We start from the raw sequence: 16,464 nt of genomic DNA on the forward strand, positions 1-16,464 counted from the left end.
TAATGAATGCTATGAAGGATGAATAGGAAAACACCTCAAGGCTCGTGCCCGTTATACAAGGCTGACAACTCCGTTGCGCAGAAGGGATAACTTCGAAGCCACGACTGTCTCGGCACAATATGCCCAATTCATGTCGCAGCGAGGGTTTGGGGGGACCAGATGAGAAAAAATCCACTCAACAAGATTTTCCTGTCTCTTGTACTTGTCTCCTCCGGATTTTAGGTCTAACATCCAAGTCGGGTGCGTTCTCTGGCAGCATAAACATGGAGCCTTAGGCGCGAAGTTACCTTCTGTCGGGACTGGATTGCTGCTGGGCCAACGAGACTTATACCCAGTCGCGACCTGGTTGTATCACCCTCGATTTTCGATATTAGAAGCCTCCATGCCTGAGACGTCTTGCTTCTTTTGGATTTTCGCTATCTTTCTCACTTCAATGGCCCGATTTACAAATTCTTTGCTACAGTTGTTGATGACTTCAGCAATTCTTCAACACGCAGCTTCGCGATAGTCCTCACTGCCTAGCGAAATAGGCAGGAGTCATGACAGACGGGCTGTGTACCTCCTGTCTGTATGAGTTTGGATTCGGTGTCCAAAACGAGAACAAGGCATCAGGAGAGCCAGGTCAGATTATTCTGCTTCATCCTCCTGCGCCTTTGGGCTCCTCTTCGCCTGCGTTGTACCTTGGAGTTTCGAGAAATTCGAAGTTATCAGTGATAATCGTCCATCCCTCAGCTACCCGTTCTTCAACCAACAAACGACTTCTCTAGACCGAGCATAAAAGACACCGACCGATAATCCTCCTATCTACCCACTTGATGATGCTGTATAAGACGCCTGTCCTGTATACGTCTGTCCTGAATAACTACTATTCGGTTGAGCGAGCGTCCGTCAAGAAACGCTGGACATGGGAACCAGTGACGGCCAACGACGATGAACGTTATAAGCGAACGCTAGACAAGACATCGCATCTGCGGGAAGGCTTTCATGGAACAGCATACAATGAGGTCTTCAATTCAATAGTCAAACGGTGAACTCGGTTTGGGGCGTCAGACAAGGAATTCTTGGAAAATGCCGTCGATCTGCACGCCGAGTTTCAAAAGCGCACAAGGGATTTGACGACATTACGCTCGAGAGGGCTAGTGACTCCTAGTAGGGGCCTGGAAACGCTTACCTCTTGAATATTGGGTACGGTCTCGAGCCCGAGATTTACCTGGGACGCTTGGGAAAATCCCATTTGATCATGCGATTGAATGGCCGATGCAAGACCACACGAGGCAGACCCTCACACCGTTGAATCACATGGTGTGACGGCCATCAACCCCGACATCCCTCTCGATATACGCCATACGCCACTCGAACGGGATGGGTCTAAGCAGACCTCGCTGTTTTTTTATCCTACAAGTGAGACGACAGGTCCCTCTCGTAGTTGCAAACACCCTGTTTCAAGCTGAGTACGTCGGTCAGGGAATATCTTCTATCCGCCTTACTGGGGCCGCAACTTCGGAACTAGAGATTTCAAGGAATGCACCTGGTCGGACACTTGAATTGTCCTAGTGCTCGGAATTCTAAGAACGGAAGGGAGACAAAACAGATTTTAACCGGACCAAAGACTTTCAATCCCCAAACATGAATGTCGGCAAGGACGAGAAGCTTTTATGGGAACGTCTCGAAATGGATCGTTTCACGCTGCCTGTATGGCAGAACAAGACCGAGCTTGATCCGAAGTGTTATGACGACAAATCCGAACTACGGACGCCTTGATTGAAATGCCTTTCTATCTCAAAGCTGGAAACTGTACGGACGGGGGAGAAAGGGGACTGGGCCGAAGGTGTTCCTCCTCTTGGATTAGATCCCATCGATCAACGCCTAGAGGGCGGTTAGACGAAAATCCTTGACGGTGACGACTGTTCTATTGGATTAGAACTTACAACTTTGACGGGCGATATCTACGCTGCGTCGCTCATTGTCTTAACATTCATTCAACATCGTCTCATGGTATCGCAGCCCCGTTTTCATGATATGATATAAGCTCGCTTCCTCCTGCTCCGGCCATGTCCTCCCTCTTTTACAAGTATGGATATATCTAGAAAGGTCGTGGTCAATACTACACCGATATTGTTCGACTCCTACATTTGGCATTGGGAGCCCAAACGCATCATCGTACGGTGGACGAAAGGGCGAGGGCCCAGTCACGTGGTAATGATGACTTGATGGACGGACAGGTTGTTTGTGTCAGACTATTAATTAATACCTATCCTCGCTAGCTCGCTAGCTGGTACTTATAGTGGTTGCTTCATGAATGACAGTAACGCGCGAATTCCCCGAATACCACGCGACCGCATCTCCCTTTCGAGTTGGCAATGCACGCAGAGTTCCAAGGTTGCAACTATTCTGTTCAATAGTCAACTATACTCCAAGGCGACAAGATGCCGCCAAAATGAAGTAATAAAGCCCTCATTTCCAGCACCCAGGCTCTACTCTCCAAGTCCCATCCCATGTCTTCATCGCAGCCTTTTGTGCCTTCATCGCCCATCAACCGCGCCGGCGCCAGGAAGAAGTCGCGATTTACGTTCAAACATCTCCATCTCCTCAGCCAATCTTCAACCTCTTGCCCGTTGAGATGCATCGCACTGATCGACTACGATGCCTTCTACGCCCAGTGTGAGATGGTGCGACTGGGCGTCTCCGAGACCCAACCGCTGGCTGTACAGCAGTGGCAGGGGCTCATCGCCATCAACTATCCGGCCCGGGACTTTGGCTTGAACCGGCACGCCACAGTCACCGAAGCAAGGTCCAAGTGTCCGCAGATTGTGATCCAACATGTCGCCACGTGGCGCGAAGGCGACGACAAGTGGGCATACCGCGACGACGCCGCAAAACACATCCAGACGGACAAGGTTTCGCTAGATCCGTACCGTCTGGAATCGAGGAAAAGCCTGGCCCTCATCAAGGAGATCCTGCCTCCTCCGCCCATACAACGTGTCGAGAAGGCTAGCATCGATGAGGTCTTTCTGGACCTGTCGGCTCAAATCCACCAGATCCTGTTGGAAAGGTACCCCGAACTCCAGTACGCGCCCTACGATGATCCGACGGAGAATCTTCCATTACCGCCGTCGACAGCTCTGAACTGGGAGGCAGACGCACTGGTGGATCTTGACTCCACAGAGACGGAGGACGACGACCCGGACTGGGACGATGTGGTCATGAACATCGGCTCCGAGATCGTCCGGGGCGTGCGGAAGATGATTCGAGAGAGGCTGAAGTACACCTGCTCGGCCGGCATTGCGCGCAATAAAATGATGGCCAAGCTCGGAGCTGGATACAAAAAGCCCAATCAACAGACCATTGTCCGCAACCGGGCGGTGCAGCACTTCCTGTCGGCTTTCAAATTCACAAAAATACGGAATCTGGGCGGCAAACTCGGTGATCACGTCGTGGACACTTTCAACGTGGACGACGTCACGGATCTATTAAAGATTCCTCTCGAACAACTCAAGTCCAAGCTGGGAGACGACACCGGAACGTGGCTCTACGGAACTATCCGTGGGGAGGACAATAGTGAAGTCAGTTCGCGCACACAGATCAAATCAATGCTGTCTGCCAAATCCTTCAGACCTACTATCAATACGACGGAGCAGGCAAACAAATGGCTAAGAATCTTTGTAGCAGACATCTATGCTCGCTTAGTTGAAGAAGGCGTGCTTGAGAACAAGAGGAGACCCAAGACCATTACTCTGCATCACCGGCAAGGCGGACAGACGAGATCAAAACAGCTGCCGATACCAGGAGGCAAGAAGATCGACGAGATGGCCCTTTTCGAACTTGCGAAAACCTTGCTCGGACAGGTCATTGTTGACGGGAGAGCGTGGCCGTGCGCGAACCTGTCGCTAAGCGTTGGCGGTTTCGAAGAGGGGGTGTCGGGGAATAAAGGTATCGACACGTTCCTCCTGAGAGGGGATGAAGCCAGGGCTGCCATGGATGTCCCACACCGCAGTCACACCGCAACGCCGGATTTTGATGAAAGCCGGCCTGAGAAGCGGCGAAAGCTGAACGAAGGTCCTCCTAGCATTGCCCGCTTCTTTTCCAAAGGCGAGAGTACTGAGGAAGGTGAAGATGAATCCAAAGCTCCTATCGTGGAGGAGGACATGGGCGGACTCGGTGGGGAAGAAGAAAAGGAACTCCGAGGGAACAGCCATCCTCCACCTCCATTGCACCAACAAGACATCACCACGTACTTCTGTCAGTCTTGCCAGAAGTCGATCAACGAAACCGAGCGAGGTGAGCATGAAGACTGGCATTTTGCCAAAGACCTTCAAGCCCAGGATACGCTCTCCGTGACAGGCCCGACAAATAGTCGTCCACCCGGCCAGGTCAATACCAAGCCGAAGCGCGGCGCTGCGAGTAGTGGTCGAGGGCGCGCCTCCAAGGTTGAGAAGGGTCAGAGTCGCCTTGCTTTTGGATAGCTTGCGGTGGGTCGTCTTGAATAACGAGCCTGCGTGATGATGAAACAAGAAAAGCGTGACGTCTAGACTGACTCTCAGATGCTCTGATCAGCATACTCCTTGTTGAACGCCCTTCCGATGACCATCCTCCTGATCTCGCTGGTCCCGGCACCGATCTCGTATAGTTTTGCATCCCTCAACAATCTCCCGGCGGGGATTTCGTTGACGTATCCATTGCCACCCATCAACTGGATTGCATCCAGCCCGCATTCGCTGGCCCTCTCGGCCGCATAGAGAATTGCCCCGGCACAGTCCTGCGTGCGGATGTCACCCTCTTCATCGACCTTCTTCGCCGTAGTGTAGGTGTACGCCCGCGCGGCTTGGAGCTTGGTATACATGTCGGCCAGCTTTCCTTGAATCAGCTGGTTGTGGGCGATAGGCATGTCGAACTGCTTCCTCTGGTGCGTGTAGGGCAGGACCAGGTCCAAGCAGGCCTGCATGATTCCCAACGGGCCCGCGCTGAGGACCAGTCTCTCGAGATCCAAGCCCTCCATCAGCACCCGGACGCCCTTGTTGACCTCGCCCAAGACATTCTCCTTGGGCACAAAGACGTTGTCGAAGACGAGTTCGCCCGTGTTCGAGCCCCTCATGCCCAGCTTGTCCAGCTTCCTCGCGACCGAGAAGCCCTCGAAGGTCTTCTCCACGATGAACGCCGTGATGCCCTTGCTCTTCTTCTCGGGCTCCGTCTTCGCGTACACCACGATGAAGTCGGCCTCCGGGCCGTTGGTGATCCACATCTTGGTCCCGTTCAGGCGGTAGCCCCCGTCCACCGCCTTCGCCGTGGTCTTCATGCTCACGACATCGCTGCCCGCCGAGTGCTCCGACATGGCCAGGGCGCCCACCTTCTCCCCGCTGATTAGACCGGGCAAGACTCTTTGCTTTTGCTCCTTCGTCCCGTTCAAGGACAGCTGGTTCACGCACAGCTGCGAGTGAGCCGCGTAGCTTAGTCCAATGGACCCCGACGCCCGCGAGATCTCCTCCATGATCACACTGTGTGCTTGGTATCCCATGCCCAGGCCTCCATATTCCTCGTCAGCCGTCGGCCCCAGGAAGCCAGCCTCGCCAAGTTTCTTCCACATGAAGTGGGGGAAGTCATTTTCTCGGTCCGTCCGCGCGGCTAGTTCTTCAGGGATCTCGCGACGGGTAAATTCTTGGACGCGATCGCGCAGTTCGTAGAGCTCTTCGGTCGTGGGAGGCGTGAAGTTGACCGGGTGTTTCGACGTAGTCGACGCCGCTCGTATTGCAGTTTTGGAAACTAGGCTTGAAGCGCTTCGAGCAATGCGAGCACCTGAGCGGACAGATTTCGGGATGAGGAAGGACGCCATGGCGGTTGACAGATGAGTGAAGCGATTCAGAACGAGCGGCCTCCACGGAAACAGACTGAGACTGTGAAGTAATAATGCTGGTCGAGAGAGGTAGAGTGGTTGAGTGGCAGAGGTCAGACTTATTCCCTTGCTCCGCCGTTTGGCAACTGCACTGATGCCCGTCTCTAACCGCGTTGCCGAGGAGCTTCAGCTGTTGCGGGGACTTCCAAGAGTATCAGCCTACGAGGTACAATTGGAATGGGAGATTCTGCAAATATCTGTATTGGGATAATGCTGATCCTCCTTGTGCTCTTGCAGCGAGTTTCAAACCTTGAGCAAACCATCCTTGTGATCAGACCTCGAATGAATGACACGTACATGAACAATTCAGCAATACGTAGCCCCCTCGAACACCAAGCTCAAACAACTTCTGTCCTTTCCCATTACCGAGTATGAATCCAGCCACCTCATCGACTTCCATGTACTTCTCTCAGATACCGAACATTGCAACATAATATGATTTCACCACCACCAGTATTCGTGCTCATCCAGCGTCTGATGTATCTTTGAATGCGAACCTTAAAAAAACTGCAAAGGCAGTCAATGCAGCCGCTCTGGGGATGGAGTGTTCGCATCTAGGCGTAAACTCTGTATGCTGGTGGTTGACTGTTACTGTTCCGGCCAGCTGGCGCGGAAGGAGCCGTCGAGCTGGTCGAGTGTCTGCGAACAGGGAGATATACCTCACTAGAACGACCCCTGGTCAATGAAGGCACCCGAAGGGGGCTGCTGTCTGCCTACTTGCGATGGCACGGCATTCCACAGTTGCTGCAAGCATGTGCAGAACACGCAACTCTCTCAATCACCGCTCTTCTGAAGTTCTCACCATCCACTTTGATGATCTCGCCCGCTGGACCTTTGCTGATGACGCCGATAAACTTCCTGAGAACACGTCAAGACATTCCTTGCCCAACGTTCACGCAGACGATTACCATTCGTCAGATGTTGACATGAGAGATATGACCTTCGAAACCTCGTCGATAACTCCAGGCCTGCAATGGGCTGGCCGGACAAATTCATAGTCACTGATGCTGTCGTAGAAGGGCAGGCCGGGAGGATTCGTGATGCGCCATGTTTGCCTGTTCGTGTCTTTGGTGTAGTAGGATTCGAGCATAAGGAGTCTTCGTTCAATCATGGTTGGTCAGGGTCAGGAATACAATTTGAGATGAAGCTATATCGGAAGTAGTGGCATTGCTGACGGTAAAAGATTCGAGGGAAGACCACAGACCCGCTCCAATTCGTGTCACTGGCACAAGGTAGTTGGGCGCAGCGCACTTGCTGCCTGTGTCGGTGAGCTGTGAATGACAAACACCACAGGAAGAGCCTTGCAATATTCCCCATTTCTGTCAATGCACAACTGCGGCTGCGGCGTGCGGACAGACAAGAGAGCTGTTGAGGACACGACATGGCAACGGATGCGAACATCTCGCGGCCACGAGTGCGTTTCGCGTCATGTTCTGTTTCTCTTCGTGTTTCGCATCAGCTGCAATGGTTTTGGAGCAAGTCTTCTGGACGGACAAGAAAAGACATTGCAGCAGCAGTAACAACTTGATGGGAAAGCCGCGATGATCGCCCCAGCACGGCAAATCGGTCACGGATCGAAGGACACGAGATGAAGGTCCTAAGTTCCAGATTCCAGATTCCCATCAACAGCGGTCGATGTGGCTGTCGATCTCCGGAGAACTGTTTTTCCGATCCGATGTCTGCGGTCTGCCTCCTGTCTGCCTGCTGCCTGTCAACTCTCTATCTCGCTGTCGCTTGCTCTCCATCTCCTCTCCCCCCTCTCTCATACCATAAGACTCGTGCATACCCATATTTGTTGCTTTCCCTGTTTCTGGTCTGCTTGTCTTGAACGATGTCATAGCCTTGTTCAACTGCGGGCCTTGCCTCTCGGGGTCACCCATTGCTGACCGCTTCTCCTTCGTCACCATCCCACCAGCCACTGCTGGCCCACTCCCACGTTCTGTTTGCCGGGCCAACAGCACAATGACATATCGTCATCGTACATATCAAAATGCCATACCTTCAGCGGAGTCCCCATGGTACGCAGCGAGCCTCTGCTGCGAACTCAGCATGTGCGTTTTCTGCAGCCTGCCGCTATGGAACCCACACTAGCAACGCGACACACTGTGCTATGATATGTTGAAAAGCTTTGCCACGTACTATTTTCCCGCTACCTGGTGAGCTGGATCCTTTCAGTACCCGCAGCATCCCTTGTGGCCACATCCATGGCTTTGTGCATTTGGTTATGGCGTCAACACACATCTGCCGCGCCTGTACAGCCAAGGATCGCATATCGCCTCGAAACTGCTGAGGGTATCAAGGTTTTGATGGCCACCGTGCAATTAACATCGATACTGCCATGGAATGACATCCATGTGCAGGCTTTTAGAACCAGAGTTGGTGCTTCTGCAGGAATCTACGTCCAAGTCTCATGCAACTACTGGGCGCCTCCTACGTACACCATTAGATTTTGGAGTCCACTGAACAATGCTTGGCTAGGCAGATATAAGGAAGATCTTGAGCCAGTTGGCCCGCGTTCTCTTCATCAGACATATTACTCGGAAAGCTTATCTGACCATAGACTCCTTATACCATGGCGCCCATTGCTATCACTCCTCCACCCGTCGAGCCTAAGCAGGCTCGACCAGGTATGCAGCGCGCCAATACTGCCAACATGGGTACGAAGCGAAAGATCATCTGCTTCTCAGGTACGCATGCGCGCGTTGCGTGCTAGACCTCATCTGACAACTGAATCCAGACTTTGACGGCACCATTTTCATGCAAGATACCGGCCACACCCTCTTTGACAACTTTGGTTGCGGCCCAGAAAGGAGGAATATTCTGGCCAGGCAACTAGAGTCCGGAGAACGGTCATTTCGTGAAGTCTCGGATGAGCTCTATGCCTCACTAGATGTACCTTTCGAAGACGGCTTCGAGGTCATGAAAACTGCCCTGGACATCGACCCTGACTTCCAGACCTTCCACGAGTTCTGTGTCAACAACAATATTCCTTTTAACGTCATCTCGGCTGGGCTCAAGCCTGTATTGCGGAGAGTCCTCGATCACTTCATTGGAGAGGAAATGAGCAAACATATTGAAATTGTGGCCAACGATGCCAAAATTGCCGGTGATGGTAGCAAATGGGAAGCAGTTTGGAGACACGACACTGAGCTCGGTCACGACAAAGCCCGATCAATAAACGAGTACAAGGCAGCAGCGCGATTGGAGAGCGACAATGGTACAATACCGATGATCATTTTCATTGGTGATGGCGTCTCAGACCTTCCGGCAGCACGTGAAGCCGATGTACTTTTCGCTCGCCGAGGGCTAAAGCTGGAGGAGTACTGCATTGAACATGGCCTCTCATACACCCCCTTCGATACATTCGCCGACATCCAAAAGGAACTCATCAAGATTGCTAAGGTCGATGAAGAGAAGACACACGGACAAGGTCTGCCATCCAACTTCAACCCTCGCGCCAACATGTGGAGGAGGGTCAGCAGCCGGGCCGCCGTACCTGTGTTTACCGCCCTCAGCCCGCACAAGGAAGAGAAGGCCTTCTTGTGGCCAGACACTTTCACCCAGCCAGCCACGGTCCCGAATAAAGACCAAGCAAAGACCGCCCTTGCAGCGCCGGTGGCATAGCCGACCGTGCTTTGGGGGGTTGCGGCTGAATTCAGTAGATCATCATGTCTTTTGAAGTTTTTGGTGCCAGCGTGGGTGTGACGATTATAGCGACAGGCGATTGGCGACGATGGATTCGACTTCGAAAGGTCAATTGGAAAGTAAACGAAAGAAATAAAACTAGATCTATGTGATATCCCTGTGGAAGATAGAAAACCGGTCTGCGCAATGTTACGGTGCGTACTAGGGAACCGAATATGAAGCATGTATTATCTTCCACCAAAGAAATTCTTCTTTACACCTCTCGCCTCCACACGCCTAACCAATGATTTTCTTCTTCTAGCTCTACGTTTGCTACGCAAATCTTGTTGCGTATGGCCCCCCGTCCGACATCGCGCCGCTAATTAGCCTATTCTCAGTTGACTGAAACAGTCAATCTCCTGTTTAAATGTCGTACGGTGCCGCGGCGAACCCCTCCTCGGTCCCAGCGTCCTTTGTAGCCAAAAAGTCCCAGATCCTCTCGCACCTCGACCAGCCCGAGGGCACGTACACGGACAATTCGCCCAAGGGGACGGTGGACGCGCAGATCCGCGACTTGATCGACGAGATCAATCGGTATGACGGGCTCGTGACGACGAGCAGCTGCGCGGGCAGAGTTGCCGTGTTTGTCGAGGGGCCGGGCGGAAGGAGAAGTGGTCGTGGGGGCGCGAACAGGCGCAGAGATGTAGGTGAGGATGTCGGGGAGAAGTGGGAGATGCGGGATAGTGAGCGTGAGGGAAGGGGAGAGAGGCAGGTGTCAAGCGCGGAGGCGGGTGTCAAGGGGAAGCAGGCTGAGACGACGTCGACGCCGACGTCCACATCGCCTGGTGGGAAAGGGGGAGGACGCTGGCTTTACGTCTCGCATGATCCTCTTCCCGTTCCCATCCCTCCAGACGGAGTCAATAGTACCAGTGCGACCGGAGCAACGACAGGTTTCTCGGCAGCACACGACTCGGATGATCAAGACTCCTCGTCTTACTTTTCCAGACTCTTCCAGCTCGCCAACCCGTCGTCGTCTGCATCCTCACCCTCACTCTCACCCTCATTCACATTCTTCTCCTCCGCGCGACAACCGCCCCGTCTAATCCATTTGTCCTTCTCCCCACTCATCCTGCACATCCTCTGCGCCACGCTGCGCCATGCCCGCCCTCTGCTCACCGCGGCAGTCAACGCCGGGTTCCGCGAGAGCGGGGTGCAGAGTCTGCGCGGCGTGCTGGAGGAAAGCTCCGAGCAGGATCATCAACATGGCGTGATGGTCGCCGTGAGGACCGCCGGGTTGGTGTTCGAGACCGTCGTGGGCGTTGCGCTCCCCCCACCGGGCTGCCACGCTGGTGGTGAGGAGAAGAGTATGGTGACTGAGGAAGGCGAAACCGACAGGGACGTGATTCAAAGGGTCGTCAGCGAAGAGTACCTCGGCCTGTGCGCCAGGGTGGTCAACGAGCGGTTCCAATGGAATCTCGAGCGGCGGGAGCGGTTTCGACGCGAGTTGAAGAGCGCGATGGAGAGGGATGGTCTGGGTTCGGGTCCCGAGACGCTGCATCCTGGCTGGGAAGATAAAGAGGAGCGACGAAGACGGAAAAGAGAGGAGGGGCTCCAGAGGCAGAGGGTGATGATGAACAAGGAAAATACTGAAAGGGACAACACGGCGAGGCAAGGAAATAACCATGACGAGCTGGATCAGGGTCTCTCAACGCTCGAGATAGATTGATTTGAAAAGCATTCGACTACGTTCCTTCCAGGCTCATGAGGTCACCCGTAGCAGCTCTAAAGCTTTTGACCCCTAGCAAGGAACGGCCTCCTCTTCGCTTCGCCCCTCAGCAACACCTCACCATCCATCTTCACAATCGAAAAATCCGTCAATCCAGCGCTCTCAAAATAGCTCCGCAATTCCTCTTCGCTGAAGCCAGCATGTGCCACCGTGTGCGTAGGAAGCTGCTGCTGCGCGGGATCCGAACTTTTCTCCATGGCGTGCGTGACGAAATCCAAGATGAGGAAGATCCCACCTGGCCGCAACCGCTCTACAAGCCGGTTCGTGGCAAGCGGAATGTCTTGGAAATGGTGGTATCCTAGGCCCACGACCACGAGGTCGAAGTTGAAAAATTCTGGAGAAGAAAGGTGTGACGGAGAAGGGTCTTCTGGGTCAAGGAGGTTGCCGACCACGGCGTGGGCATTGAGCGTCTCATCGAGTTTATCGTCCTGTGCGGCCGTTCCGTCCGCCGGTGAGGTGTTGGCCGCGTTGATTGGGTCGGGATTGAAGCGCACATTATAAGCCTTGACCATGTTCTCGCTCAGATCGATGCCGATATACTCTGTTCCGCGCGCGGCGAGTGCGTATGTTATGGTTCCGGGTCCACATGCATAGTCCAGCACGCGGACCTGTCGTTTAGTCTTCGATGTAGGTGAAGAGATCTCAAAGGTTGTAGCAGGGTCGAGGAAGTCTACACCAATCCAGTTTATATGCTGATGGATGAATGCGGTCACCTTATTGAGAAGATCTCGTTGCCAAGGCTCCGATGTGTATTGTGAGGCGAAGTCACTGTTGATCCAGCAAGTTAGCCCGGGGTCTATAATGGAACCTGTCCCGGAAAGGATGAGAGATCATCTGGCAATGAAATGGCACCAGCGGTGCAACAATGCTATCGACATACTTCCAGTGTGTGCGATTTGCTTCCGTGAACGCAACATTATCGGTATGGTGCGCACCATCGCCATGGTTGTGATGATGCCCGTGATGATGTTGATGATGGTGGGAGTCTTCGGGCATTGTAACGATGAGAGTGACTTGAAAAGATCTGAAATTTCAGGATTGTAGAGTCGTAGAACACTTGGCTTCAGACAGCACCGCACACACCCACAATAAATTTATATCTCCAAGGTGTGCAAAATGTTTCCGAAGACGCAGCAAAGACCATAAGGCTGAAACTGAGGTTGGCCGGAGAGTTTCCTCGGTCACGGAGACATATTTGCTCAGACCGTGCGGCGTTTCTCTCAGAGATTTACCTCGTAATTAAGTGTTCTGAAGGTGTGGACGTCTTGCCCTGAGGTAGCCTGCAATCCAAAACTTCACGCGAAAGACAGAGCAGCACTCTGAATGAGTTGGCAAAGTCAAGGAGACCGGCCGAACGGTAAGCTGAGGATGTAGTCGTTGGATCGGAACGTAAAACTCGCCGAGAAAATCTAGATCTTGCCGATACGTGCTCTAGTCCTGTGTGATCAGTCTTGTAGGTTGACACCGACTGCACGAGAGATCTCGTAGTCAATGGCCTGATTTTGAAGACCGTGGAAATCCGCATACAAAACAATGGTTTTCAGATCTCAAGCAGAACCGGCAGTTGACGATTCCGTTCTCATCCAGTTATGTATACGGAACTCGGTCGTTCAACCACTGGGGGGGGTTATAGAACTAACCTCGCTTTCAATTGCAACTGTGTATCTGTCTGGAATAGTCGACCCCCTTGGCTGAAGATTTGATCAATTTCAATATCAGACGGTTGCCGAAGTGGCCAGTAGTGCTTAGGTTGCCTTTGAAAGGGATGGCCACCAGAAAGTAGCTAATATACGAGACAGGGAAAGTCAGATCGCGAACAAAGAAGGAGATGCCGCGAATAGCTATGGAGTCTTAATTTGTATCTGCGTCAAATGCGAGAAGAGTTGAAGGGATTCTTCCGTGGTGCGGGATGCTGGTTGCTTGGTAGCTACACGGATTCTCAAGGCCAGATAGAGGACAAAAGGCGTTAACTGAGCGTACAATGGCTGAAGCATTGCTGATCTCCAGCCCCAAAGTATGATGATGAACGGCCACAGTTGTAAGTTGTAACAACGAGAGAAAAGGATACGAGTTGAAGCATCACTAGAATGAATCACATTCGATGACGTCATTCATCGACACGGTTCTCGACGCCAACGCGTTCAGGGCCAGTTTAAGCGGTGCTGGCCGGTGGTGCGCTGGTTGTGCTGAAACCCCCTCAGCAGGGCAGACTCTTTGACGGTCCGTAAGAGATCTCGTCTTGGATAACTGTGCTATCTCATCCTTCTCCTTTGCTGAATCTTTGTGTCTCCGCAAATTAAATTCAACCATGCCAGCACGCAAATCAGGGGCGTCAAAAAGGGCAACAGCTGCCTCCAATAAAACTCACAAACGCCAGCTGTCACAAGTCGCTCCCTCAGTGTCTCCTGGGAGTAGAGCTTCAAAAAGATTGAAGGAGTCGGCTGAGAAAGAACGCAGTCACGGCAAGGCAACTCCCACGAAAAGCAAGTACTTCCAGGACCCGGACAGTGAAGAGGAGGATGAGGATGTCGACCTTATGGAGGAAGAGGACGAGGACGAGGAGTCGGGCTATGAAGACCAAGACGCATCAGAAACGGAGCAGCCCTCGACCGAGGAGTCTGGTACAGAAGACGACTACGACTCTGACGAGGACAACAAGAGAAAGAGAAAGCCGAAGAAGGCAAGTAAGAAAAGCAGTGGAATTACTCCCGATATCGAGTCGGTGGCCAATGCCGTGTTAGCCAAAGGCAAAGAACTCTGGAGGCCCGGAGTGAAGACGGGCTTGGGACCCGGCAAGCAGGTCTTCATCGAAAAACCGAAACCTAGGGATGATGGAGGCATCAAGTATGTTGCCGGAAAGATTCACCCAAATACAATGGCCTTTCTGAAAGACTTGAAGGAGAATAACGACAGAGAATGGCTAAAGAGTAGGTGCTCTCGTTGTCCCTGATTCTTGCATCTTTCTGGCACTATACCTGTTCCTTTGTGATGACTTAAAGATTGCTAATACTGACATTTGCATCTACAGTTCACGAAGTCGATTATAGGGTCTCGTGGAAGGACTGGGAAAGTTTTGTAGAAGCCTTGACCGAGGGGATTATTGACATCGACGAAACAATCCCTGAGTTACCACCCAAGGACCTGGTTTGTGCAGAAAGGGGCCGTTCCACTATCCCTCACACTAATTACCTGCCGTTAGGTCTTCAGAATCTATCGAGACATCCGATTCTCTTCTGATCCGACTCCGTACAAAGTCTGTTACTCTCCAAGCCTCTTTCGTAGGTTGAACTTCCTGTGGCTAACTCTTTTTCCAGCCTCATTTCTCTGCAGCATGGTACAGGCTCTCGGTTGTCTATCTCTATATCATGTGTTGATTGGCAACAGGTCGCGAACCGGTCGCAAAGGACCTTATGCATGTTATTATGTGCAAATTCAGCCTGGAGGAAGAAGTTTCGTTGGTATGACAGCCATCGTTCGTCAAGTCAACCGCTAAGCCCTCGACGCGACAGGCTCTGGTTTGTGGATGCCCGAATCCCAACCATTGGCTCTCCTGAGAGCGAATATCGACCGCAAACCGAAGAAATTGAGAAGAGTCCTCACAGAGACCCAGTTGCGAAAAGAGGTTTTGGGGGTCACGGCAAAGGACGAAAAGAAGGCGATCAAGGCCTTTGCCGACCAGAACAAGGAAAATGCGTTGAAAACGAAGCCGAAGGTATGTGTTTCATCTTCTTTTGTACAAACGGCGTCTGTGGATGCAAAAAAGGGGGTGCGACAACGACTCGCGAAGGTCTGTTCCTCAGCTGTTCCAGTTAGCCACGTTAAAGGTCCTGCATCTAAACACTTCTCTGGTAAAACCTGTGAAGGCGAAAGGCCAGACGTGCTTGAGCGACAAATTAGATAAGAGGTACCTGTTTGAGCAACTGTTCCACCCATCGAAAAGTACAGTCTGCTTGACGTGTCTGCGGCAGATCTGGAGGCCCCTGAAGCCACGACTCGGGACTCGATCCCAGTCAGGGCAAGGAGCTGGGACAAAACATGCTCGCAGTAGCTGAGGATGAAGCTCCCAGGCCTTTCGTCCACCAGGAGCCAGTGATGCATGTGTGCATAATCTTAACAGATGCAGATGCATCACAGGCGCAGTTTGAGCGCGAAAAGGCTAAGAATGGCAACAGCCGGGCTTTTTGAGCGAAGGCCACCAAATGCCCCTCCTTGCAGGCCATATTGTTTGGGTGGTCCCTCGTTGGCGGCAGCTCGCGCAGTTCTCATCACCAGCATTCCGCATTGCCCGGGGCAGACGCTCCAGACCGGACTGCATCTTGAGTCCAAGTATCTGTGCCGAACATTGCATGATCTAGACTTGGCTGACAGCTTTCTCTTTGACAGGGCTACGATGCAGACAATCCTAATGTCGAACTCCTTCGATTGCGCAATTTCACCTTGGGGAAAAGGATCCCAGACGAAAAGGTGATAGGGGAACAGGGACTGCAGACCATCCTCGAGTTAATTCGGGTAATGGTCCCTTTCGTGAGTCCACCTCTTTGCCTCCCATTCGTGCGCATAGGGAACCTGGGTTGCCTGCAGGGTGCTACCGTGAGGAGATTCTGATATGACCGGCACGGGGACTGGAGAGTGCTTCTGCGGTAGACTTTGCAACTGTTTGGGTGTCCAATCATATCCCAACCACCTCCAGCTCAAAACATCAACAGGCATGGGCGAGGAGCGAGGAGCCCGGGCCGATGTGAGCCAGGCGGGAGTTTTGAGTTGCTCCCCACCATGATCCGTCGGCCACAAACTCTCAGTCTCTTTGACCAGAACACGCAGAAAGAACATTCGCTGATTTTCGGCACAATAGGTCACATACCTCAATAGTGTCGTAATGCCAGACGATGACGAATCGAGTAACGATGAGGCGAGTGACTGAGGAGACAGTCAGGGTAGAGAGGTGATGAGGCAAGACTTGCCACGGGTTTCGAGCAGGGCTTGATGGAGGCTAGAGCTTGGGACTGCGGCGTTTGCTTGAATCACAGAGTGCCTGGTGCATGTACACAACTTTGAAGCAGTTGGATGCCCTGGTTACAACAAACCACTTACCTTTGTTCCATTCATGATTCCTCGGTGACATTCACGTCACTCTCGAAAATACGAGTGGCACAAGAAGAGATGGGAG

General features: G+C 52.6%; 7 protein-coding genes across 7 annotated transcripts; 4 read left to right on the top strand and 3 right to left on the bottom strand.

Moving 5' to 3' along the window:
* Positions 1-2,495: 2,495 nt before the first annotated feature.
* On the top strand, positions 2,496-4,463 carry Z519_02260 (uncharacterized protein; the record flags this gene model as incomplete). Its single annotated transcript, XM_016760017.1, has 1 exon — positions 2,496-4,463. One exon carries the CDS (start codon positions 2,496-2,498, stop codon positions 4,461-4,463), a length of 1,968 nt encoding a protein of 655 aa, XP_016623538.1.
* Positions 4,464-4,537: 74 nt separating this feature from the next.
* Z519_02261 (uncharacterized protein) lies at positions 4,538-5,827 on the bottom strand (the record flags this gene model as incomplete). The annotated part of the gene is made up of 1 exon (XM_016760018.1): positions 4,538-5,827. One exon carries the CDS (start codon positions 5,825-5,827, stop codon positions 4,538-4,540), a length of 1,290 nt encoding a protein of 429 aa, XP_016623539.1.
* A 773-nt stretch (positions 5,828-6,600) lies between these two features.
* Positions 6,601-6,998, bottom strand: Z519_02262 (uncharacterized protein; the record flags this gene model as incomplete). Its single annotated transcript, XM_016760019.1, has 2 exons — positions 6,601-6,745; positions 6,796-6,998. The coding sequence occupies 2 exons, from the start codon at positions 6,996-6,998 to the stop codon at positions 6,601-6,603; spliced, it is 348 nt and encodes a 115-aa protein (XP_016623540.1).
* A 1,461-nt stretch (positions 6,999-8,459) lies between these two features.
* On the top strand, positions 8,460-9,511 carry Z519_02263 (uncharacterized protein; the record flags this gene model as incomplete). The annotated part of the gene is made up of 2 exons (XM_016760020.1): positions 8,460-8,574; positions 8,625-9,511. 2 exons carry the CDS (start codon positions 8,460-8,462, stop codon positions 9,509-9,511), a joined length of 1,002 nt encoding a protein of 333 aa, XP_016623541.1.
* Positions 9,512-9,938: 427 nt separating this feature from the next.
* On the top strand, positions 9,939-11,237 carry Z519_02264 (uncharacterized protein; the record flags this gene model as incomplete). Its single annotated transcript, XM_016760021.1, has 1 exon — positions 9,939-11,237. One exon carries the CDS (start codon positions 9,939-9,941, stop codon positions 11,235-11,237), a length of 1,299 nt encoding a protein of 432 aa, XP_016623542.1.
* Positions 11,238-11,293: 56 nt separating this feature from the next.
* Positions 11,294-12,293, bottom strand: Z519_02265 (uncharacterized protein; the record flags this gene model as incomplete). Its single annotated transcript, XM_016760022.1, has 2 exons — positions 11,294-12,065; positions 12,178-12,293. 2 exons carry the CDS (start codon positions 12,291-12,293, stop codon positions 11,294-11,296), a joined length of 888 nt encoding a protein of 295 aa, XP_016623543.1.
* A 1,312-nt stretch (positions 12,294-13,605) lies between these two features.
* Z519_02266 (uncharacterized protein) lies at positions 13,606-15,902 on the top strand (the record flags this gene model as incomplete). Its single annotated transcript, XM_016760023.1, has 7 exons — positions 13,606-14,224; positions 14,326-14,441; positions 14,497-14,550; positions 14,612-14,631; positions 14,682-14,755; positions 14,807-15,009; positions 15,681-15,902. The coding sequence occupies 7 exons, from the start codon at positions 13,606-13,608 to the stop codon at positions 15,900-15,902; spliced, it is 1,308 nt and encodes a 435-aa protein (XP_016623544.1).
* Positions 15,903-16,464: the final 562 nt, after the last annotated feature.

The sequence above is a fragment of the Cladophialophora bantiana genome (assembly GCF_000835475.1).
Source record: "Cladophialophora bantiana CBS 173.52 unplaced genomic scaffold supercont1.3, whole genome shotgun sequence".
In the NCBI taxonomy this organism is placed as follows: Eukaryota; Fungi; Ascomycota; class Eurotiomycetes; order Chaetothyriales; family Herpotrichiellaceae; genus Cladophialophora; species Cladophialophora bantiana.